The sequence below is a fragment of the Hippoglossus stenolepis genome, chromosome 10 (assembly GCF_022539355.2).
Source record: "Hippoglossus stenolepis isolate QCI-W04-F060 chromosome 10, HSTE1.2, whole genome shotgun sequence".
Lineage (NCBI taxonomy): Eukaryota > Metazoa > Chordata > Actinopteri > Pleuronectiformes > Pleuronectidae > Hippoglossus > Hippoglossus stenolepis.
In genome coordinates, this window is record NC_061492.1 from 8346594 (window position 1) to 8370893 (window position 24300).

Genomic DNA, 24300 nt, shown 5'->3' on the forward strand with positions numbered 1-24300 from the left:
TCTGCTGCCAAGTTACAGTCGTTAATCCACTGATCCTTAAAACGCTGTTTTCTCCTGCTCATACTCCAATTTCATCACTTGAACTGAAGTTTAGACATAATCCATCTGTTAATGATGTTAAGCACAAGAAGCTAAAACATATTATGTCTTTTTCTTACCTCATTCTGTTTGTGTTCAGGGCTCCTAGAGGGCTACATGGCAGAGAAAGTGGTCCTAGAGGAGTGTCTCCAGCAGAGGGAGGCACAAGAGGAGAGACTAGTGGAGGAGCTGGAGGATCTTAAGGTGAAGCGGCATAAGATGGGGAGCATCACTGGGGAGCTGGACAGCCTCAGACTGAAGCACCAGGAGCTCAGTGAGGAGCACACGATTCTCCTCCGTCAGAAGGAGCATCTCTCTGCCGGTCTGGGGGATCGAGAGAAGGGTGAGTGGAAGAAGAACTTGTGAAATAAAGAATAAAGTGTCACACAACCTCTGTAGCGCGCTTGATCATACACTTATGTAATGTCTGTGCTCAGATGCATCTTCTGTCCGTAGGCCATGGGCTGAATTTAGATCCTGACGCAGGTTTGTGGGTCAGAGTGGAGTATGTGTGTGTTGGGGGGTGGGGGATGAATTTGCAGTATATTTGCAGTGATGTGTGAGGTTGCTGTTTGAGACTCTACCATCGTCAGTAGCTTGTAGCGAAGACTCTCGGCGTGCTGTGTTATTTGTTGTTGTTTTACCTATATAACAACGTTTTAAATCAGATCCGTTAAGAATGCATTCAGTAACTTTTCTGTCTTGCCTGCTTTTCAAAATTCTTTAGCATTCATCTATTTATGCTGAAACAGTCAACCTCACCTTCCTCTCTCATTTTTGAAGCTCTACTAGCAGAGACGGAGCGTTTGACCCAGGATAGACTGGACCTGCAGCGGCAGGCGGAGCGGGACCACAGGTCTCTGTCTCAGCGCCTCAGGGCCCTGGAGAGAGATGTGGAAGAGCAGGAAACCAAGGGCCTGGAGACGGAGCTGCACAACAAGACCCACACTGAAGACCTCAACCAGCATGTCCAAGCACTGGAGAAACAGCTGAAACATGACCGTCAGTTTATAGAGGTGAATGTTTCGATATATTAAATGTTTATTATAATGTGATGCTAAAATTTAATTAATCAGCTTTTTTAGCGTCCCTTTAATTTTTGCCATTGTATAAACCCTGTAAACTAATTTCACATTAATTTTAGTGTTATTTCAGAGTGCCAGAGACGGGTCCTCCTGTTATTGCTTAATGCAGTGGACACAGTCTAACATGTAATTAATTCCTATAAATACAGGAGCAAGCTGTGGAGCGTGAACATGAGAGAGACGAGTTCCAACAGGAGATCCGAAGGCTGGAGGCCCAACTCAGACAAACAGCCAGTGTGGATAACAAAGGACACAGGGTGAGGCCCATCATCTTGATCGGAAGTGTACATACAGCAGGAGGGTGACCTTTTTTCATCACCAAGCACCATTTTGTGACCTCATCACTTGATGTGCTAACTCTGTGATTAGCATTATTCCATCCACAAAGATTTTATTTGATCAGATCAGAATGATAAACTATGGATTCAAACCCACTCTTTAAATCAGACTATGCTGCTTTGGTTTTCTCTTCATCTTGGCTGCTGTGCAGTTTGCAGCTGTTGCTGACAGACTACTGGATTTAAATAGTGGTTGTTGCCTGAATCGAGCAGTTTATCCTTTCAGGCAGATGGCAGACATCTGTGGGATGTTTTGACCCATAAGGTTTTCATAAAGGCCATTTAATGATGTAATGCATAGAGTGTACGGGTCACCAGCATACTAACTTGTTTAACCAGACCATTTTTGTGGGATATTGACAAATACTAAGTTTCAGTGTCAAAGTTTTTTTTATACATGGTTGATGTGATGAGTTTGCTAATGTTTTGCTGATTGGATGATAAATGCACTAACTGAAAAATGTATAGTTCTACTCACAGAGGTTGACATGATGAATGGTTTGTTTGTTTGTTTGTTTGTTAATGAGCCTGACTTTTACCATGTGTTTATTCCTGTGCTGAACTGATCGCTGTAGTTTGAGGACTTGGCTCTGCAGGTAACAAAAATTGAAACCGTAGTCTACTTCTCTAAGCTCCTCTGACTCCCGTGCATGGTGTGCATTATTATTTTAACTCAATCATCCATAGAGTAATTTTAGTGCTTCGTGCGTTTGCCAAAAATTCATCGACCATTTCATTTTCTGTTTGCTAACATTCATTTGCATGGTTTGCACTTCATTTGTCCTTCACCTCCATGTCACTGCTCTCTGGAGCGGCTTCATTCAGTGTTTGGTACCAGTGGCTGCGGATACGGCATGGCTTTGTTTTTTAGCTACGAATCATAATTTCCATTCCCAAATAATTTTTTTCCCCATTTAAGTTTTGAAAGTTGTTATTCAAAACTTGGTCCCTGGTATGTCTTTGCAGGTGGAAAGTCTACAAGCTATCATCAAAGACAAGATGGACGACCAAGCTTCCTTGTTCGCAGCCAATCAGCAGGCCCAGCGTGACCTTGCTGAACGCAACGAGGAGATAGACAAGCTAGCCGGGCGAATCAGAGAACTAGAGCATGCGCTGCTCAACACTGCTGAGAATAACCGATCTATTGGTCAACTTGAACAAGAGCTTCACAGAACAAAGTTGAGAGAACAGGAGCTCACACAAGTAAGAACAGATGAAAACTTTCAGTTTAGATAAGTGTGCACTTTCACTTTTTTCTCAAGAATTCCCTCACCTCCTCCTCCTGCCAGGATAAGCAAGCACTGGAGCAGCAGCAGCTGTCCAACAGGCTTCAGATCTCTGCCCTGCAGTCCAAACTGGATGATATGAGACACTGTTACCATGACAACACACGTGACCCCACCCAGGAGCTTAGGGATGCCCTGGACACTGCTCAGCAGAGCCTACAGACCAAAGAGCAAGAGGTCAGTAGGATTTGATAAAAAGATGGTGGAAAGTAGCAGAAATTATTTAGCGTTTTTATTTGCACACTTGGCTGCAGTGCCACCTGCTGGTACAAATGGGGAAAGGTATCCAGAAAGGTATATAAACTTTTTTTTTAAATAAATAATGTTCATTTCAGGTTGAGGTTCTGCTTGGCCAACTGGAGAATGTGCAAAGAGACTTGACCATCAAAGAAGTTGAACTAAAACACCTCACACTACAGCTGGAGTCAGTGACCAATCAGAATGCAGCTCGTGTAAATGAGCTCCAAGAGCAGATTGCTGAACTGAAGGTAAGAACTACATTGTTTTTACACCAAGTCATTATCTATTTGTGGTGTTAATCTCTCCCTTTCAAATGATTTGATCTAGATTATGTTTCTAGATACACAGCCCACAACCATTCCACTGTCCACAATGCTAATACTGTGTGTTTGAAATTTTTACTCTCTTTAATTATGAAAATCTAATACTTATAATATAAGAAGGGTTTTCTAAAGATAATTAATTCTCCTGACATTTACCTCTTGGCTCAGAAGATGATAATCTGGAAGAGAAGGGGACCAAGTAACATTAGCTGCTAAAGCTGGCATTGCCTTGTATTGACTGCTGTGTAAACTTTACATAAAAGCACACGTTGTCTTTTTTAATTATTTTAGTCTGGTACCACAGAGCTGTTCACTGTAGCTAGATTTTTGTGGACGGTTAAGGCAGGTAATAAGTAGGAAGCAGTAATTGAAATTGACATGATTATTATTATTCTTCAGGCAAATGAATTGCCTTTTTGAGGGCCTAAACATGCTTGAAAACTCACCAAAGTTTGCAGAAAATTAAAAAGTGGTGATAATTTACATATTCTGGAGTAATTTGAAATGGGCGTGGCAAAAGCTGAACAGCGGCCCCCCCATAAAAGCCCCTTACTTACTTTCACCGATCTTCAAGAAATTCGGTACACACGTGTATCATGATCAGACACACACAAAAGTCTCAAGGAGCATCATGAAAAAAGCAACAGGAAGTCGGCAATTCTGGATTAAGTGTTAATTTTGGCCATTTTACATGTGTATTTTAACGAACCCCTCCTAGAGCTTTCATCAGATCAACTTCAAATTCGGTTAGGAGTCATCTCAACAACATGGAGAATTAAATTACCTCGATTTTTGAGTTTTGGTCACACGGTGTGACCGTGGCGTGTTTTACAACTTAAATTAGATTTACATAAAATTTCACTGTGTGGTCTGCACTTGATGGTGTGGACCGTAATGCGTGATTAGTGGTCGTGGTTCGACGTTGCGTGACGGCCATAGTAAGTGAAGCGTTTATCCTTCCCGTGGTGCGCAGAACACACGCAACGCCGCGTCGTTTTGCCCGGTCCCCGCTCGCAGCCCTAGTTTTGGTTGGATCTATGATTGATGTGTCAAAATCTGTCTCTCAGATTTGCATTGGTTAATCTTTAAACCCCCAATATCTATTTTATTTTGTTAGATTATGAATGGAATTTGCATCTAAACTCTGTTTGCAGGAGACTGTATCTAATCTACAAATACTTGAGGAGGAGAAGGAAGAGCAAAGTGAGGTGGAGGATGTAAATGAAGAGACCCTCCCCTCAGCTCTACTGCAGGAGAAAAACCAGGAAATCGATCACCTCAACAATGAGATCCAAAGATTAGAACAGGAGCTGGAGATCACCGGGGACAACAAGGTCAGTGTAAACACACAGATACATGCAGACAGTGTGAGAATATAGCCGATGAGGTGGTGATGTAAAATCTAATTGTCCGTTTCTAATCTTCCTGACAGGATTTTGAAGTTGAACTTGAGGATCTGCACTCACAGGTGGAACATCTTCAGTCTGAAATCACCAGAGTGCGTCAGGACAGAGAGGAAGAAGAGGAGCGCCTTCATGAGGTCATCAGCACGCTGCAGGCAGAACTCGCCACACTGGGCCCCAACGTGCATGAAGTTAGCGACTCTCAGGATGGTGACAGCATCAATCCCTCACCCGCTCCCAGCCCAGAACCTCACCACTACACCATCCAGGAAAAGGATAGGAGGGGAGGGCCAAGTAGCCTGAAGCAAGAGCTCAGTCTGACTCACTCTGCCGCCTCTCGTTCCCTTCGCTCTCGTCTCAAGGCCACTCAGAGTCAGCTGGACACAGCGGTGGCAGAGAGAGAGGGACTGGAGCGATTACTGCTCACCCAGGAGGAAGAGTACAGAGGACACGGGCAGGAGTTGGGGAGGAGGTTTAAAGCTGAGAAAGAAAAGGCAGATGAGCTCCAAGGTCTCCTCACCCTCAAGGAAGCTGAGCTGGAGGAGGTGAAAGCCCAGATAGAAGAGGATAGGGACGAGAGGAAATCATCTGAGGAGGACAATGCCCACCTTAACACCCTGGTTACTGATCTTCAAGAGGCAGAACAAGAGCGACTGAGAGAGATTGAAAGTTTAAAAACAAAAGAGCAGGAGATGGAACTAGAAATGGAGGTTCTCAGAGAAACCAGCCTTACACTTGAGAGACAAATCCAGGAGATGAGAGCCGAGGTGGTAGATATGGAGAAACTGGTTGCTGTTGAAAGGGCAAAGATAAAAACGCTTGAGACTGTGAAGGAAGAGCTTTCTGCTGAAAGTGAAGCACTCAGGAGTAAGGAGAAGCAACTACAGGAGGAAACTGAGATGCTGAGGCAGGAAGTGACTTCAATGAGAGGCCTGATCCAGGACCTGACAGTTAAAGTCAGAGAGAAGGAAACCAATCAAGAAGAGGCTCAAACGGAGGTGCTGGTGAGTGTTTGTAGATAAATCTTTTATCCAAGGTTAATGACATTAAAAGATTATGAAATCAATTTTTTTATTTAAGTACCAATCTTTTTTACATCTTATGTGTGTATACATGGTTCATAGTACACAGCAGACCTTTTTTTCTGTTATCTGTTCTAGATTTATAAATCAAATTATATTTACCTCCCCCAATAAGGTTATGTTTCAATAAGGCACAGTCTCCTGACTGTGTGTGTGTGTTGGCTGGTTGGTTTGCTTTTAAGCAAAATTAAAGCTAAAGTATTGGATGGATTAACAGGAAACTTGGTGGAAGGATGTGGTATGGTGCGGATCTGGATCAAGGGCCAGATACAAAAACATTTTTATCGAGTTCTTTAACATTGTGAGAAGGAATTTGTCATTTTCACTGATTTCCGATTGAATAATTCATGGATTGTGATGGAAAAAATAGGCAAATTTAGGGGATTGTATCTTTAAGTATGTGCAATTTGGTGCAGCTTGATTGAATTTAGGTTTTAAGGGGTCTGGGGGTTTTTTTTATGCAAAGGCAACCAAGTAACTCTGTAAACCAGCTTCAACAGGCCCCAGACAGGGAATGTTTTTTTTGTTTTTTTTGCTCGCAACTGCAGGCAAGACCACATCTGGTTATAGTTAGGTGCGTAATGACGTGTTACAGCGAGACGGCAGAATCTTGCACGGAGGAAGTGACATGAAAATGAGGAAGGAGGAGGAAAATCTTTGTTAGCTCTTGTTTTTAAAGCTGGTGGACTTTGTTTTCTATTCTGCTGCGTTCTACCCTTGCAGGATGTGGTAAGAACAAGTTGTGGTTTTTATCAAATAGATAACGAAAGAAGAAATGCATTAGTTCTGCTGCTGCTTGTCTTTGCATTCTTTCAAACTTTGATTGTACTGGTGCACAGCTGCTTTTGGCAAATGGTCACAGTACACAAGAATAGCTTTAGTTGTAGATGTGTATGACATGTGGTGCCAAATTAAATGTTGTTACTTTGCAAAGTACTGAATTCCATTCATCTACGGCTCATGTAGGGCTCTGGAAAAACGTAAAAAAGAAAATGAAAAATGTAGGGCATGAATTCACATGCCTGTACAGGAAAGTGACACTCAATACTTATATGGATGTTTCCCTTTTATCAGACAAATGCTGAGGTGACTTTGGCTAAAGCAGACACTGCGTTGAGACAGAAGGAGGACGAGCTCATCAGACTGAGGGCCGAGCATCAGGCTGTGAGGACGGAGCTGACCACAGTGAAACAGGGTCTGAGCACCAGTGCAGCGAGAGCTGAGAAACTACACGAGGAAGGACAGGTGGGAATATTTAACTGAGCACACAATATTAACTACAGATCATATATCTCTACAAGTTAATCTTTCAGTCCTGAGTATTATAAATGTAATGGTTGGATCCTCTGTTTTAGACCAAAGACTGTGCCCTTGTCTCCCTGGAGACTGACAACCAGCGGCTGAAGTCAGAGCTCCGGCGTCTGCAGGAGGACCTGGCTGTGCAGGAAGAGGAACTAGCCTATCAGCAGAGAGAACTACAGCAGCTCCGACAGCACTGTCAACAGCAGGAAACACTTCATCATCAACAGGGATACCAACAGAAAGGTACAACTTTCTAAAGTCTTTATACTATAAAATAATTTACACTATTATTGAATAGGGACATTTTTTAATTGTCACATAAAAGATGTTAATCTCTTAACCCTTAAAGACAATGGAACTGAAACAAAAATATGTTCTCACATTTACTTTTTTAATATTTCTTGATCATCAGATATTTCTCAGAGACCTTTTGAGGACATTGTGAGCGTCTCTCGTGACGAAGCCTCTCTGAGCTCTCCGGAGCTGTTGAGGAAACTCGAATGCTCCGAGGACAGAATCCCGCAGCGTTTCCATACCTCTGTCCTGGGCTCTCGTCTGTCTGACCTCAGCGTACTGAACAGCACCGGCCTGGATCTGCCCCAACACAAGACCTCTCCCAGGGTTGTGATGGAACCCCCCCACTCTCGGACCATCACTCCAGATCCAGCCACACGGAGTACCCGCTCCCCAGGCTCAGCCTCCGTCTCTGACAACTTCTCCATGCTTGACTCTCTGGATACTGACCGAGTATGTTATCTGACACTTTTATTCAGGCTATTTTATTGTCATTCTGCAAGAAGCTCCTGTGTTTTAGTTGGGTTTAAATATAGATAAATATTTTTAAATTTCTTCTAAGCTGCGTGAGTTGGAAGGACTTGATCTGACAGACCCTCCGTCTCTACTTGGCTCGACCTCCTCCTTATCAGCACCAGAGTGGGCCAGTGATGGATATGGAAGCAGTGAGTATTTGCACCTGAATGACTGATTGTTCTTATCTACAGGTGATAGGTCAAGGCAGCCGGTCTGCGTTTAACATGAGATATGAAATGTCTCCAAGAAAATAAAGCAACCCCAGATGCCACTTTTATGTGTGTAATACAGATTTTTTTAAACTGTTGACATTTTTAGCAGACATTACTCAAGAGTAAATCATGTATTTTGCTGGGACTATTTTCAACTGCAGATTTAGTGTACTAATATTTACCATAGAATTACAGTGTGTGTGTGGGATTGACTCAAAATAAAGTATGTTAGTCAATGGAGTGGTGGGTCTGACTCATGTGTTTTTAATAGGTTTGGACAAAATAGAGTTCTGTGGGTCAGAAGAACAAGCTTTACCAAAGCTTTGCTCACACAGACGAACTGAGTAGGCTCAGTTTGTTGACAGTAAGAAAAATTTAGACCTTCACCAGACTGATCTACTTAACTCTTCTGTTCTCCTCTTGCGATTCAGACGTGAGTTCAGAGTTGGGTGCGAGGCTGAGAGTCGAGCTTGAACAGACTGAAAGACTGGATGCTCAGTTTGTTGAGTATCTTCGCTGTCGAGGAATGAACCCGATGGCTAACACAGACAGTGCGGCAGGTAGCATGAGCTACAGCGATGACCTATTATCTCCTGAGCTTCAGGTGGGCCTCATATACACTTGGCAGTAAATCTATTTATAACTTCCATAGCCTGAATTGTTACTCAGTTTCTTTCCCTATCGTTCTGCAGAATCTGTTGAAAAAGGTTTATCAAGAAAGCTGCAGAATTCTCACCTTGTCCCAGCGTCGTGCCACATCCTCAACCCAGCCTCATGCCTCAGACTTAAAAGCTTTGTCATCGAGTCAGGCGCAGTATCATTGTGGAGACAGCTCCACCCTAATGGACAAATCAACCTCTAACCCCCCCATGAGCTGGCAGCAGGAGAAGAGGGCACTGCAGGAGACTGTGATCGCTCTTCGAGAGCTGCTCTGTCGAATGGCACAGAGACACACACAAGTGAGTCTCTGTAGTTTTGAATTATGACTTTACAAACCTCTACAGTGAGGTTGGGGTGTTTTGTAGTATTTGTTTGGATAACTTTATTTTCTTTCACTTTATATGTTGTGTACTGGATTTCTCCTCTAATAATTCCAGTTGACTATCCGTGCTGATCTTCTGTCTTCCTCCCTCAGACTGACAACAGGGGTGAAAGTGACTGGCAGAGAGATCAGCCACCGACTGATGGACAGGTCGAATCCCAACTGAAAGCAGAGTTGGAGGAGAGACAGAAACAACTGAAATGTGCTCATGACACCCAGCGAGAGCAAAATAACAAAATGCAATCACTCAGGTACAACAGGACACAAGCACATCTCCATTATATATATCAGACATGAGTAAATTCACCATTGTCAAAATGTTGTAGTCAATGCATCAAAGAGGAATTTTAAAGCTGGTGTTTTGCTGTATTTTGAATAACTATGTTATCTTATAGCTCATATCAATAAATGTGTGTTAGGAAAAATGTCGTAACTGGTCGCCCTCCTAACTTCCAAAAATGATTTGTTATAAATCCATTTCGGGAGTCTCTTTTTTTTTTTTCCAAGTTCATTATGTATTTTTAGGTATTGGTTGGCCGTGTTTGAACTATGGCTCTCTTCACCATATTTCTGTCACAGTCACACAAATGGGCTTCCATGTAATAATGCCAAAAGTGGTGAAAAGTAATGCTGTTGTTTTTTAGGCTCGCTGTAGAAGAAGGTGAAGAGGCTTTGAAGGAAGAGCAAACCAGAGTCCAGGAGCTTCAACAACAACTGGAGCAGGAGAGAGTTCTGAGTCTCCGTAAAGACAGAGAGGAGGATGAAAGGAGAGAGGTAAGATGAGGACAGTTTATACTGTATCTAATATACATTTCATTAGCTTAAACACAGAAAACCAATATCATGGCTCTGCAGTGTTTGCTGTCAAAGATCAAAGTATGCTTCAGCCCTCTTCTCCCTACAGGCTATGCAAGTGTCCTCTGATCAGCAGAGGTCAGAGGTCATGGCTCTGAAGGGTCATGTAGAGCAGGAGAGGGTGGCATGCAGCAACCTCAGACGTGAGCTTCAGATTGAACAGTCGCGCAGTGAGCTGCTGGAGAAACGGGTAGACGACACCCAGAAGGAGCTAGAAGATGAACGTCAAAGTTCTGCCCAGCAACACGATCTCATCCTGAAAGAAAAGCCTAGACTCCAGCGTCTCTTGACCGAAGCAGAATCTCGCTCATGTGAGATTCACTCGAAACTTGCAGCTGCTCACAGGAAGCTGGACGAAGAGAGAGACCGATGCTCCAGGCAGGTGGATGAGCTTAGCCGCAGACATGAGGCTGACTCAGCCAGAGACAGGAAGTTTATCTCTGACATGCGCGGCCAGCTAGAGCAGGAGCGAAGGCAGGGGGAGGAGCTGGCAGCCGTGATGGCCAAACTGAGGACCGAGCTACTGCAGAGCAGGAGGAAATGGGAAGAGGAGGACAGAACGAGGAGGGAGGAGCTGCAGAGGGAACAGGAGGCCGCCACTCGACATCGTGTGGCGATGGAGACCTTGAAGGAGCAGAAACAGGAAGCCAGCAGTACTTTGGAGGCAGAGAGAGAGCGGTCTAGACGCCTTGGGGTGGAACTCGCAGAGCTAAAGGAGAGACTCCGACTGATGAAGGACAAAGAGAGGGAGAGGGAGGAGCATTGGGAGAGAGAAAGGAGGAAGGGGCGGCAAGATCAGATGGAGAGGGAGAGACGTCAGGAGAGGACCAATAACAAACTGGTAAGATAGTAACAAAGTTCTTACTCTTCTCTAATGGACTCACTTCTTTCACGAATGCAATGCTCACATTCAGGATCATTTTGGAGACAAAGAAGCACACCTGATACACATTTCTCACTTTAGTGTGAGTTGGAGTTGTTGCGGAAGCAGGATCAGCAGCGAATGCAGGAGCTGCAACAGACCCTGGCAGAGCTGGAACGGGAGGAGAGAGAGATGGCTGCTCAGAGGATGTCTGGAAGGACCACAGGGCAACAACACAAGCCTGCATCCACACAGCAGCAGCTCCAAACTGACGGAGCTCAGGCAGGCAGCTCACAACAAAACCAGCAGGTACACAAGTGGTTATAATTATTACATACAGCACTGTTGTTGATATTATTGATGGTGGTAGCAACAACTACAAACCTTTTATTGAATGTTAAATGTTGCAAAAATGTACTTTTCTCACTGTAGATTTCGTCAACGTCGCCATCGTCCACTCTGCTGGAGAAGTTGTTGAGTGAGAACTCTGAGCTGACGGAGCGTTTGACATCATTGAGTCAGGAGAGAGCCACTCACAAACACAGACTCACCTTCCTGGAGCGACAGCTGCGCCACTCGGAGAACGAGCTCGCCAAGGTCACGGCAGAAACTGAAAACAGACCCATCAATGATGTGATCAACAACAGCAAAGTCAGTAGGCAATGGACACACACACACACACGCACACACATGTTTTACTCTAGAATTTTTTTGTTTAACTCAAATAGATTTGGTTTGATCCTGAAAAGTGTTTTGTTGTATTTGTATTGAATTTTTTAGATATTTTATTTTACTTAAAAATATGACATTACCAGTTGAAAGGTATCAAGGGAGCATTCACCTCAGAATGAAGCACCTTAATTGAATTAAGCCATGAATGTTACTTGCACCAGCCAAATGACATTTATAAATCCCCTTGTTAGAATTGACCATGTGATGTTGATGTAAGACACTGACGTAAATCTTCCATTTACTGGTTTACAGGTGCAGCGTTTGTATGAGCGTTACCTGCGTGCTGAGAGCTTCAGGAAAGCTCTGGTCTACCAGAAGCGTTACCTGCTGCTGCTGTTGGGTGGTTTCCAGGACTGTGAGCAGGTCACACTGTGTGTCATCGCTCGTATGGGGGCGTGGCCCTCGCCACCACTCTCCTCTCTGCACCGACCCCTCGGAAGATTTAGAGCTGTTGTACGAGTTGTCATCGCGGTCTCAAGGTAGCATTATATATTTACCAGCATTTAAAAGTAGTTTGAGAGACCTCGACATTGTGTGTGGAAAAATCTAACTCCTCACTCTGTGTTTCAGAATGAAGTTCCTGACCAGGAAATGGCAGAAAGCGATCAGAAGATTATCTGTATCTGGGACTGTCAATGGTCATGCTTCAGGTCAGCTCGATGAACACAGTTTAACATAATATTCATCAATTGTCTGTGTTTGTATGAGTGGGTGGATTTTAAATCTTACCGTCTATTTCAGGGCCTAAAGCTGAAGTTCTAAGGCAGCAACAGTCGAGATCAAATTACGACTCGTCCCTGAACAGAGGCACAGTGTCGTCTCTCGTCCCACCCAGCAAATCACCCTTCAGGTTGCACAACAGGTATGGTCCCCACTTCATCAAAGAGTCTTTTAACTTGAGACTTGAAATATTTAAGTTTAAGACTTAACAGTTGTGTCAGTCAGTTAAAAGTAATTGTTTTCGTCTTCCTTCAGGTCGAACTCCAGCACCACTCTGCCCTCTGGGCACCCTGGGGTGGAGTCTCAGGATCCAGAAGGATCACTGACAGAATATATCAACCATCTAGAAAAAGTCCAACAACGGTTGGTGGGAGCCAGGCAAGGTGAGAAGCATTACCTACAAGTTGGGTGAAACAGACAACTTGAATGGGCCAAGATGGAAGAAATAGAATCACTGGTAGTGGTACCCATTTCACACTATCCTCCTATATCCCACATTATCAAGCACAGCTTCGTGGGTTCTGGGCACCAAATCAAAAAAGCGTGTGCACACAAGGCACAGGGTGTATTTGTTATTGCTTTGAGATGCACGCCTCTTTCTTTGGGTCACTTTTTTCTCCCAGGATGAGTTCAGTATAAGACGGTACACGTAATTATAGGAAAAATGCTAATGTTGTGATGGGCACCCTAATGCTTTCTGGGACGGTGTTATCATATTCCACAATACCTCTGTGCTCTATCGTCTCCCAACCCAGTAAGCAAGACTCATAGACTCGCTAAAGAGGAAAGGAAGATACGGTCAGCCTGTTCCCGTGATATGATTGGTTATCGGCAGCGCTGGCTGCAGGAGAACGGGACGTGGCTGTACCTGAGCTGCTTGTCGCCACTTTACCTGTACGGTCCAGGTGAGTGTGAGTGTAACATGCTCACTCCACCCCTCCCAAATGGTTCAGCAGTCACGGAGTGCACCAGATATTAGAGGTGACAACACTCCAGTCTGTCCTGCAGGTTTCGGACTCTCGTATAATTCATACCTGTGTGTCATGCTGTTGTTAATTCATATTTGGGAATCATTTCTGCTGATTACAAATATGTAATATTACTGAGTATATTTCAAAGCATTTGAATGTATTTTATTTCAGTACATGACAGAATTATACAAACTTGCAGAGATTTAAACTTTGCTTAAAAATTAACAGGAAAACTTGGTTGACGTGAAATTATTTCTAGCTGACATCCTGTTGGTGTGGGGCTTTCTGACAACTGAGATTTAAATCACCTGTCGAGCTGTTGTATTCATGCATTTTCACAAATTTGAGGCTGAAACAAATTTTCAAACAAAGCAGTCGTAGATGATCACGCAAAGCACAATGGTCATTTTATGGTTTCTTAAAACGTTTGCTGTTTGGCTCATTCATCATGTGCGGATATAAAGCTCTGATATTTGATAACCCACCAAACACAGAACTCCACTGTGTCCAAAGTAACTTCCTATTTATTATAATGTATAGTGTACTTCATTTACCCTCTTCTGTTTTATTTGTATATATATATATATATATATATATATATATATATATATATATATATATATATATATATATATATATATATATATATATATATATATATATATATATATATATATTATATATATATAATTCTTAGTAAAGGCACTGAATCATATAAAAAGCATACCATTATAATACTACAATGAGCCACACCTGGTGTAGTAGATACCAAATGTGCTTATCTATCTCATCTTATTTATCTCATTGCAGCTGCATTTTCTCATTTGTGGTTTTACAGAATTTATTATTTTCACATGAAGATGTTCTTTTAACCTGCTTTTGCAATATTTTCTGATGTTTTCATAATGTTTGTATTTGGGATTTTTAAGGAGCAGCATGTGTGGTAGTGACAGATACGCAGACCCAATATAGGTCTTCTAGTCTTTATTCCATCAGAGCTGTTTTCTAATGGATGTTATAGAACAGATTTTTGCAAAAAAATCTTTGATTACATAACTGATGTTAGCCTGTACAATAATTCGGTTTTATCTCATTCATTTATCATTTATTTTAAGCTTTCTTTCTTTATAAGAAAAGAAAGATGACTGAGGTTTTATTATAAAGTTACAGATAACAGCTGACTTAAGTCAAGAGTGTTGTTGCTATTTATGCAAATTAAATCTTGATGTAAACTTTGTTTGTTGTATTTCCTGATATTCTGGGTTTTGTTTTTTGTTTTCTCTTAGGCCCGTCTGTTCTCCAGTCCGACCAAAAGTAATCCGTCCACTGAACGTATGAATGTATCCTGTCTGCGCACCATTCCAAATCTTTCCATGCCTTACACCCATGTAGAAACATGAAGAAATAAATATAGGATGTAAGATGATTTTTTTCTGATGGTGTGAATTTTATACGTACATAAATTATTTTTTAAATTTTCTAATGTAACTTTTGTATTCTCTGTGCCTCAGTTTTTTGAAGGTCACTCTCTAGATGTTGCTAGAACAAATGTTTTAATTTTGAATATTGCTGTTATTTTTCTACTAATGTTTTTTACCCTGTTGTTACTATGTACATAAGACTAATGTTCATGTGTCCAAATGTGCACTGGTTTTACACTGGAAATCCATGATCAACATAGCTAGAGGTTGTATTATTGAATATTTGTATTTGTATCACCTATGTTTCTACCATAAAGTTAATAAATATTTTAAATGTTTGACAACACACCAAACGGACTGAGTGTTTTTCAACAAAGAAACGTCTGTTTTTAATGTCATGTGCTTTGTGTTTGATGCTCTTCTTTAATTCAGAATCAGCTTTACTCAAAAGCATGTTTGTGCCTAAATGGGAACTTGACTCCAGTTTCTATTGGCTCTCCATGAATTCTGTGTAAATACAGACCTACAAGATAATGAGGACAAAAAAAGCTGAACATTGATAAAGAGACTTTCCTGTACAATTTATGCTCATTAGTTAGTTCATTATTAGGGCCCGAGCACCTCCGGTGGGAGGCCCTATTGTATTTCGAAGGATTTGTATTTCCCTTTTGGGGCTTTTTCAGGGCCTAGACATGCTCAAATTATTACCAAAGTTTGCAGGGAATTCAAAACCCCAAAAAGTAATTGTATTCTGGAGTAATTTGAAATGGGTGTGGAAAAATGGCTCAACAGCGCCATCTAAGGAAAAGCCCCTCACTTTCACCGATCTTCACAAAAATCGTAGCCCAGGTGTATCATGACCAGACAAACAAAAAAGGTCAGAGTTGCAATTGGATAAAAGCTACAGGAAGCCCGCCATTTTGACTTTATTGGCCATTTTCCACATTTTTACTTTGATGTACTTGTCCCAGGGCTTTCATCAGATCAACTTCATATGGAGATGCGTGTCATCACAACAAGATGGAGATGAAAACTACCTCAAAGATCGATTTTTCGCCACACAGTGTGACCGTGGCGTGGCGTCAAAGTTTGATTACACGCCATCAAAACACGAGGTTCTGTATCTCGGACATATTTGGTCCAATCGAGTCCAAACTAGACATGTAAGACAAGAGTCCCGGCCTGATGACATCTACACAGAAATCGTGACTTAAAATCACAGCGCCCCCTGGTGGAAACAGGAAATGTCTTGTTTTTTGAATGTCTTGCAAAAAACAAGACATGCAAAATGTCATCCACTGCAACCATGTCAAACTGTATCAAACGGGTCTCAAGACATTGATAATGTAGGCATAAGATTACTGGGACTTTTCGTCAAACGTCATATTAATGGTGTGGCGTTAAAGTTCATCAACTCGCCGTGACACACGAAATTGCTGTAACTTCAGTGTTCATGGTTCTATCTCACTCAAACTACATTTGTGTAGCAACAGCCCCCCGCAGACATTTATATGGTTTTAAGGAATGGGTGTGGCAAAATAACTGACTAGCGCCCCCTAAAGGATAGCCCCGGCACTACGATTGGCCGACATCTACAAAAATCAATAGGGACATGTGTCTTTTCATGACAAACAAAAATGTCTCTTGGATAAATAATGATATAAAACCACTTATCAATTAAAAGCAACTAATTAGGGCCCGAGCACCGAACGTTGGGAGGCCCTATTGATCGCTCTCTCAACTAACTGCAACAGGCTTCAAAATGCCTGTGCTCGGGGCCCGTTAGTGCTACAACGTAGCCCTAGTTTATTTTATTTTACAACATAAATACAAAATACTGAAATTAAATTTTAAAAGTGTGTGGGTTATGGGAGAAACCAGTAATTGCTTATATGAAATCCACAGAAGAAAAATTTACTAAATATAAAAATACAAAAGACAAATTTATCAATACAGGTTATATATTAGTATTAAAGGGAAAACTGACATGTATTAGTATTGCAGAGGAAATGTTTGTGTATAATGTAAAGTATATTTTTATGCATTTGTCATATATGAATATTATATATTTACATATATATACTCCTTTTGTTGTGAGACTGCAATAAATATAAATGTACATGTATATAATTAAAGACTAATTTAAATAACTTTAAAATATCAGAAATTTCTTACAATTTTTTGAATTTCGTCAGTTTTGTGTTCCAGTTGAATTTTAGTTGAAATATGTTTATAAATTACATTATTTTCTCATGTTTTTGACCATTATTACACAACAGTGATGAACTGAGCAACTCTGCAGCAGCCAATCAGAGTCTGGATGTGCCTCTGACGCGTTTACTTCCTAGATCAGGGGTTCGTTAGTTTAGTGACCCCGCACACGCCGCTTGTGTCTCCATCCAGCTGTTACGCTACAGCTCCGCCCGCGCGGCTCTCCGTCGACACACAGAACGTTCGCGCTGCGTGGAGCTGTCAGTAACGCACAGCCGCCGCGCGTCAACACAGCGATGCTAACGCTAAGCTAAGATAACGGCGGAGCGGTCTGTGTCGCACATCGTCAGCCTGACGTCCTCTCTGCGGCGAAATAGTCCTGGACCGCGCAGAAGACCTCGGTACACTTTTCTCGTATTTGTCTGGGATGTATGGATGGATAGTTGACGGCATCTCGTCGCTGTTCGAGCCCGCCACGGGGCGAAACCCCACCGAGTGGCCCGGGAGAGGGAACGTTAGCGGGGAGACATCCACGCGACCCTCCGTCCGAGACGAAGCACAGCGGCAGCAGAGTCACGGCAGAGCGGCTAAACGGAACTACCAGAGGTCGGTGGTTGAAGAAAAGGTTTATTTTTTTTACCCCTCTTTGTATTAACGATTACATTCTACGTGTTAACACTCAACTGCTTTTGATGCTAATCTAGCAAACGTTTCTAAACTCGGGTTGGACGTTAGCCACCTGAAGTTCTCACAGGGGTCTGACCGAGAGTAATTGATTGATTGATTGATGAAGCGACCGATAAACAGGGCGAATCATCACCGACATTAAACAGTAATGTTGTGTGTTTAACATCCTGAATATCGCCTGCTGTTGTTACTAAATTGTTGTGTTGTTAGCACACTGCTAGCATAACACCACAACTGTCACAGGTTAACGTTAACTGCTAAACCCTCCTGAGATGAACCATATTAACACATATCTCTATTTCATATTCAGTCTCTCATATGTTAACAAGGTTACTCTTGAAAATACAAAGTAGTGTAAGTGTACATTTGCTTAAAAGTGAAATAATCGCAAGGGCTGAACATTATCAACTTCAGAATTATTTATTGCAATGCTGTCATAATATAATACCACATTAGGTTTAGCCGGGTGTAACTAATGTACTGGCAACTTGGTCATGAGGAACAAACTGAATGTGTTGTCACATCTTCATCATCGATAACATTGAGATGTTGTTAGAATCACTGAGGTCTAATCTTGTATTTTTCTGTTCCAGTGTTGATGTTGCAGGCAGCGTTTGCCACAGTGACCCTGTAGAGGTGAAAAGACGCAGACGAGGTTTGTTTACTACAAAGAACAATCAATATATATTCCAGAGGTATAAACGGAGGAAGAAAGTTGTTCACTTGTTGTCCTGTGCAGATGTAGTCATCAGCTTTGTGAAGAAGACTGTGGCCGGGGTAGCGGGTTTGCTCAGGCTGCGCAAACCTCTGACGACCAGGCGTGAGAATCCCAGACGTTATGAAGACACACAGGTTTGTGTTCCATGGATCCATATTTTCTAACCTGACCAACAAATCCTGACGAATACTGTTTGAGTACTTCATAGTTCAGCCCTTCCACATGTGGTGAGAAACACACAGACGCAAGAGAGCCGACCATTCACCATGTCCGTGTAGTTTGCATATACAAAATAAACCTGCTGAGACCTACGTGGGTGGAGTTGAATTGCACACATCATACAGCCCAGTTTTGAAAGTTATACTTAAGGCAATATGTTAAATAGAAAATGGAGTCATTACTTTTCTTGTTCTGCACAGACCAGAGTCCTAAATGTCAAACGAATGGGGATGAAAAATCTGGTCGCAACATGCTTTTAATTAAATTGCATTTGAGACACATTCAGCCATACACAGAGTTGTTAAAAGATCAAGAAGATCAGGAAGTAAGCCCAACTATTGTATGATGCTCGATTGTTATGTTTGTTTTCTCCATCGTTTTATGTTGTTGTATCTCTGTGAATTCAGCCTGTCACGTTGATGGGGATAGATGAGCTCCACACTTCATGGCTGAACACTACTGAGTGGAGAATGGGTAAGTGGAGGCAGCTACTGCTGAAGGAAAATACAATTTTTTTTTATGCTTATTTGTCTCATCCATACTCTTATTGTTTATTCCATTCATAAATCACATTGTCATTTTTTTAATTCTGTCTTTATTCCACAGATAAACAAGTTGGTGGAGTGAATGACAGGGGAGGCAAGAATCCCTTTCAGACCTCCTCACCTCCTCTAATGAGGAAATACAGGCAAGATGTCCAGTATTTGATATTGTCTTCATTAGTGGCTGCACCAACAACTTTTAATTAATCCACTTATACTTGTAGAGCTGCCTTATCGTTAATGATTCCACAGTGTCACCTTTTGAAGATGCTCCCTTGCTTATGTGTCAAACCTTTTTGAATCCAGTGGGACGACAGTCTCTGCAGGCCTCACTGACAGAGGGAAGGAAAGAGAGAGGAGAGGCTCCCTTCAGCTGCTGCCGCCGAGGTCGACTATGAGGGTGGCAACCGCTCACTCCGACCCAACCTACAATGGCTTCAGTCACAACCGCTGCTACAAGCCCAGTCTTACTGTGGAAGAGGTGAAATACTGAATTGTTTGTATTAATCATTGATGTTGAACATACATTTTTTTGTATATTTGAATACTTCTTTAAACATTTAATTTCCTTGATGCCACTAAAGGCAAGATTTAATGTAAATTATAAAGTGTAGCTGAAACAAGTCTACTGGCAGCAGAGTGGCATATTTTACAAATGAAGAGCAAACTAATATTATACAAACACAAATAAGTTAAACACATAATCCCGGCTAAAACCAACAGTTGCTGCCAAATGCGGAAGGACAGCTGACAAAAAAATCTGTGAATATGTAAATTAATAGGCTTAAAATATCACTGCCCTTTCACGAGTTCACACGTAGGTCTGGTTACAATTACATTTGTGTATTTCATTAAATTAATGTGTTGCCATTGCGTGTAATGGAATTGTAGCTTTAGTCATTCAGCTGCAGCCCTTGCAATGTCAAACAGACATTCGAAAAAAATACGAAAACGTAATTCAATGTGCTAAGTCGCGTTAGGATCTTCTATGAAATGGGGATGTCATTTTTTTTTTTTTTTAAACGCGATTGGTCAATAGGTTGTTCTTTCCTATGTGTTGATCTGTTATATCAAACATGATGTGCTCCGGAGCAGGTTAGGTGTTCAGCACACGTTACTCTGCCTATTTTCCCAGTAGGAAGTGAACCACCGTTAGCAAGTTACCTTACTAAGCACAAATCCTGTCTCTTGGTTCAGGCGTCTGTTCTACGGAGTATAGTTAACTGGCTTCTACTTGCATAATTGCTCGGTAATTAAATTAAATAACCCCTGCTCCTCAGCATCCAGAGTGCAGTTTTGAGTTTTATATTTACCAAGAGAATCGGCTCAATAGTCGTGCTTTAAGACTCTGTACCATTTGTCTGTGTTAGTTATGTGTTTCTGTTTTGCCTCCAGGCCATTAAGCAGAATAATAAGGAGCACTATAGACGCTTGCTGGAGATGGTGACAGACAAATACAGCAAAAGTCAACCACTGCCTTTCAACCAAACAAAACCACAGGAGTGAGTATTCAAGTTGAGTTTTGGGGAAATTCCAACAAGATCCACTGAACATTTAACTGTTGGACATGAACTGATCCTTTTCTCCTTTATCTCCCAGTGAGTCACTGTCACAGAGTGATCACAAACCTGCTGCTTCAGGGAAAACATTTGAGTCGGTGCCCAGGAGGACGGGATACACGGGTAAGATACGTAGACATTATTCACATTCAAAGGAGGTAGAATCTGTCAATGTATTTGTTTTGGGAAGTTTTAAGTGAAGCTTATATTTCTTCTATACAAGTCCCAGTAAGATGTAGTTAAGAACAAGACAGCCACTAACAATTATTTTAATTAAATGAATTATAAGATGTCATTGTCATCATAAAGTCATGCTGTTGTAATTTTCTAAATCCCAAGATGTTGTCCTCAAATTCCTTGTTTTAGCCAAAAATCTAAATTTAATTTACTGTCACAGAAAATATAAATGCTGCAGATCGTCATACCATCACAACTCCTTAAATAACAGATCCTTTACACGTCTCACAGAAACCATTTGTTTTCATCAGCGAAACTGTTTCAGTGTCGTTGAACTGACATTTGTGTCTGTTGTACAGCTGCCCCAAGTATGTTTACATGGAGAAATGCATCTGCAACTAAGGACAGGTTAGTGTAGTATTTCTTCATATGTGTGTGTGTCGATGAATTTTATTTCTCTAACCTCTGTCTGTATCATCTCCAGGTGGGGCGGCCTGACTTTCAGCAAGTCTTTTAGTGGCAGCTTTGAGAACACAGAGCCTGTGTGGAATACAAGGGTAACTATTTCCCTCTATCTCTCGTCCAACGTGTCACAGCTCTCATGCAGTTATAATGGAAACCTAAATGTAACTTGTTATCTCTGGCTGTGTATTGGCAGAAACAGGCTGCAGAGTTGGACCTCTCTGCTGAAGTAGCGACTCGCCTCAGTCTAGTGGACAGAGACACTCCTGCTGTCAGTCTTCCTGACACACACACTGCATACACAGCACACACGAGGCACAGCGATGAAGACATACCTAAGCTGACAAAAGTACGATTAAATGTTTCAGATACTTGGATTTATTCTCACTGTGTATCCATACAGTTTATTTCACTGCATTTCTTGTTTTTATGAAGGACATGGCGGTGGAGGTGAGCGGTGCGTTGGCTCAGAGCGATCCCAACCTCGTTCTAAGTGCGGCTTTCAAACTTCGCATCACACAGAGAGACCTGGCCACGCTGCAGGAAGGCAGTTGGCTCAATGATGAGGTAACGTCCAGTAAGACAGTCAATTTGGAGAATTCCTCCAGAGCTTCTCCCGCTGTTACAAATGTTGACACTTCTCAATGGGTTAGGTGTTGAATCTTCCAGTAAAATATGGAAATCAGAAATCACCTGAAATGTTCTGTTTGTTGTTGGTAGCAGCTACTATAGCTAGTTGCTATGGACACAGATTGTTGCATAACCTGCTTTCTCAAATAAGGAATTCCAAATTGCAGTTAATGCAAATGTGATCAGTACATAGTGAGCATTTCCCCCTTCTATGCTGACAATATACTGAATATATTACTATGTATAAATATGAATTATATATCAATAGATCAATTGGATTCTCTTAATCAAATTAAAGAATGTCTGCTTTCAACATGTATTATATTTTGCTTCCTCTGTTTCCTCTGCCAAGGTGATGAACTTCTACCTGTCCCTGGTCATGGAGCGATGTTCTGTCAAAGCAACAGGATTAAGAGTCTACTCGTTTAGCACCTTCTTCTTCCCTAAGCTGCGGGACGGAGGAGGGGGGCAGGCTGGAGGACACGCTGCCGTGAAGCGCTGGACCAAGGCTGTCGACCTCTTCCTCTACAACCTCATCCTGGTCCCTCTGCATCTGGGTGTCCACTGGGCGATGGCTGTGAGTCAGAACGACTGTAGCTGACTGTAGATTTATTATGTGTTCCTGTCTTATTCCTCATTGAAGTTGGTGATTCTTGACACGTATTCATCTGCATTTCCTCAGTTGTTCATTTGTCAATCAAAAACAATGGTATTAAACCTGTTTTAACGTTTCTTCTTACTCTCATTCTAGGTCATTGATTTTAATTCGAAGACAGTGAAGTCATATGACTCAATGGGCCAGAGACATGATGACATCTGCAGTCAATTACTGTGAGTCCTCATTGTGCTTTTAAGATACAGTTATTTGATCAATTTAAATGTTGTTTACATAATTGACGTTGTGCTCATTTTCCAGACTCTATCTTAAAGAGGAGCATAAAGTAAAGAAATGCAGAGAGCTCGACAGTGCCAAATGGACAATAGGAAGCTTGAGGGCCACAGTAAGTTCAACTGGGATGAATGACGTGACTAAAACAATATGTCCGTCACTATGCGGTTAATTTATAAATTGTGGTTTCCTTTAGGAGATTCCCCAGCAGAAAAATGGCAGTGACTGTGGTGTTTTTGCCTGTAAATACGCTGACTATATCGCAAAAGGAAGGCCTCTCACCTTCAAACAGGTATGAACTGTATATTCACCTAATATCATTGCTTTTCTATAATTCTATTCCTCTAAAACTGAAAGTGTCATCTGCTTCTGTCTCTACAGTGCCACATGCCGCTGTTCAGGAAGTTAATGATTTGGGAAATCCTCCATCAGAAGCTGCTATAGAGAGTCACAGCAATCTCCTGTCCGTTAACCTCCGAACAACAGAGACTTTATTAACGGATAACAGAAGCAACATCTGTGTACAGTAACCACATGGTGATTGGTGAAGGAAAAAAAAAAAGGGCCAAAAAGTGGACAGAAATCGAACCCAGTCGGGCAGTTCTGGTCTGTACAAATGAAACACTAGTCTTAAGAGTCGGTCATGTCCCTTCTCCGGTCGGGGACATATAAATGTTTTGTAATCTCTGAGTTGTAATTGGAGACAGTATTAAGTTGTTAGAAATGTATGTCTTCTACAAGCTTTGACACTACTGACAGAACAGCTTTTTTTTATTGACTTTGGATTGTTAGATTTACTGGTTAGAAGTACTGCCTGAAGTGCCTTCAGCCCTCTGACACTGAGCTCAACATGCTCTTATTTTGTTTTTTGTAAATTACTGAGTCACACATAATTATTTCCAAGTCACATCTGAGGAGCTGGACTCAAAATTCGTTATTTAAATTGTTGTAGTCACTGATATGTCAATGTCATTTGGCTGTTCTCTTCCAGTTGCAATCAACACGGTGGATGGCAAATAAATACATTGGGTGTGGAATTACATCTCATGACGTAAAGATAATAAATTATAATACCTCCTTTTCAGACAAATGCATGGTTGAATGCTTGTAATTTATATATTTTGCTATTATTTATGATGACTGAATGAGAAAGTGTTTTTGGAGTGTGTGTGTGTAGTTTGTTTTTCCTCCATGAATGAGCATTAATAGTTGGTTGCCCATATTTAACATAAGGCGCCGTAAGTATGTGAACCTTTTTATGATCAAAATGCAAGAGGCTACTTAAGGCTATTACATTGAGTAACACTAGAGCATACTGCTTAACAAACTACTGTACACACATGCATGTTTGAGATCATACCATGAAAATGTGATTTGTCTTTCCCCCTGTAATAAAGTATTTTTTTTTTAATTGGAGTTTGATATTTCACTGGAGGGTTCATGT

General features: G+C 41.6%; 2 protein-coding genes across 5 annotated transcripts in view; both read left to right on the forward strand.

The window, feature by feature from the left end:
* pcnt (pericentrin) overlaps positions 1-15115 on the forward strand; it is a 34723-nt gene extending 19608 nt beyond the window's left edge. For 2 of the 3 annotated variants that reach the window (XM_047341621.1, XM_047341622.1), the window contains 25 exons: positions 179-421; positions 862-1094; positions 1313-1420; positions 2077-2097; positions 2468-2704; positions 2791-2964; positions 3123-3275; positions 4505-4684; positions 4783-5757; positions 6910-7080; positions 7191-7380; positions 7550-7884; positions 7994-8096; positions 8591-8763; positions 8852-9118; positions 9295-9452; positions 9846-9975; positions 10106-10897; positions 11021-11227; positions 11351-11569; positions 11903-12129; positions 12221-12300; positions 12392-12512; positions 12626-12753; positions 14628-15115. In XM_047341621.1, the coding sequence (XP_047197577.1) occupies positions 179-421; positions 862-1094; positions 1313-1420; positions 2077-2097; positions 2468-2704; positions 2791-2964; positions 3123-3275; positions 4505-4684; positions 4783-5757; positions 6910-7080; positions 7191-7380; positions 7550-7884; positions 7994-8096; positions 8591-8763; positions 8852-9118; positions 9295-9452; positions 9846-9975; positions 10106-10897; positions 11021-11227; positions 11351-11569; positions 11903-12129; positions 12221-12300; positions 12392-12512; positions 12626-12753; positions 14628-14659 (5657 nt within the window). In that variant the 3' untranslated portion in view covers positions 14660-15115. The remainder of the gene's footprint in view (positions 1-178; positions 422-861; positions 1095-1312; positions 1421-2076; positions 2098-2467; positions 2705-2790; positions 2965-3122; positions 3276-4504; positions 4685-4782; positions 5758-6909; positions 7081-7190; positions 7381-7549; positions 7885-7993; positions 8097-8590; positions 8764-8851; positions 9119-9294; positions 9453-9845; positions 9976-10105; positions 10898-11020; positions 11228-11350; positions 11570-11902; positions 12130-12220; positions 12301-12391; positions 12513-12625; positions 12754-14627) is intronic. The other variant, XM_035167861.2, reaches the window with a different exon arrangement.
* Positions 15116-17157: 2042 nt separating this feature from the next.
* On the forward strand, positions 17158-24264 carry senp2 (SUMO specific peptidase 2). 2 transcript variants are annotated; one of them, XM_035168927.2, is made up of 17 exons: positions 17158-17579; positions 18254-18315; positions 18376-18512; positions 19005-19071; positions 19204-19285; positions 19446-19620; positions 20535-20641; positions 20739-20821; positions 21235-21283; positions 21360-21432; positions 21534-21686; positions 21773-21904; positions 22320-22544; positions 22719-22798; positions 22884-22968; positions 23053-23148; positions 23238-24264. In XM_035168927.2, exons 1-17 carry the CDS (start codon positions 17401-17403, stop codon positions 23298-23300), a joined length of 1848 nt encoding a protein of 615 aa, XP_035024818.1. In that variant the 5' UTR covers positions 17158-17400; the 3' UTR covers positions 23301-24264. The 2 variants fall into 2 exon arrangements, with proteins under 2 accessions (XP_035024818.1, XP_035024819.1); XM_035168928.2 differs by having other exon boundaries at positions 17160-17579; positions 18400-18512.
* The last annotated feature ends 36 nt before the right edge of the window (positions 24265-24300 follow it).

Excerpts from the sequence above, each read along its gene's own strand:
- senp2 (XM_035168927.2), top strand. The coding sequence starts at position 17,401 with ATGTATGGATGGATAGTTGACGGCATCTCGTCGCTGTTCGAGCCCGCC. Across the intron at positions 20,822-21,234 it reads CAGGAGGACGGGATACACGG|CTGCCCCAAGTATGTTTACA; the intron begins GTAAGATACGTA and ends TCTGTTGTACAG. Across the intron at positions 22,969-23,052 it reads TAGGAAGCTTGAGGGCCACA|GAGATTCCCCAGCAGAAAAA; the intron begins GTAAGTTCAACT and ends GGTTTCCTTTAG.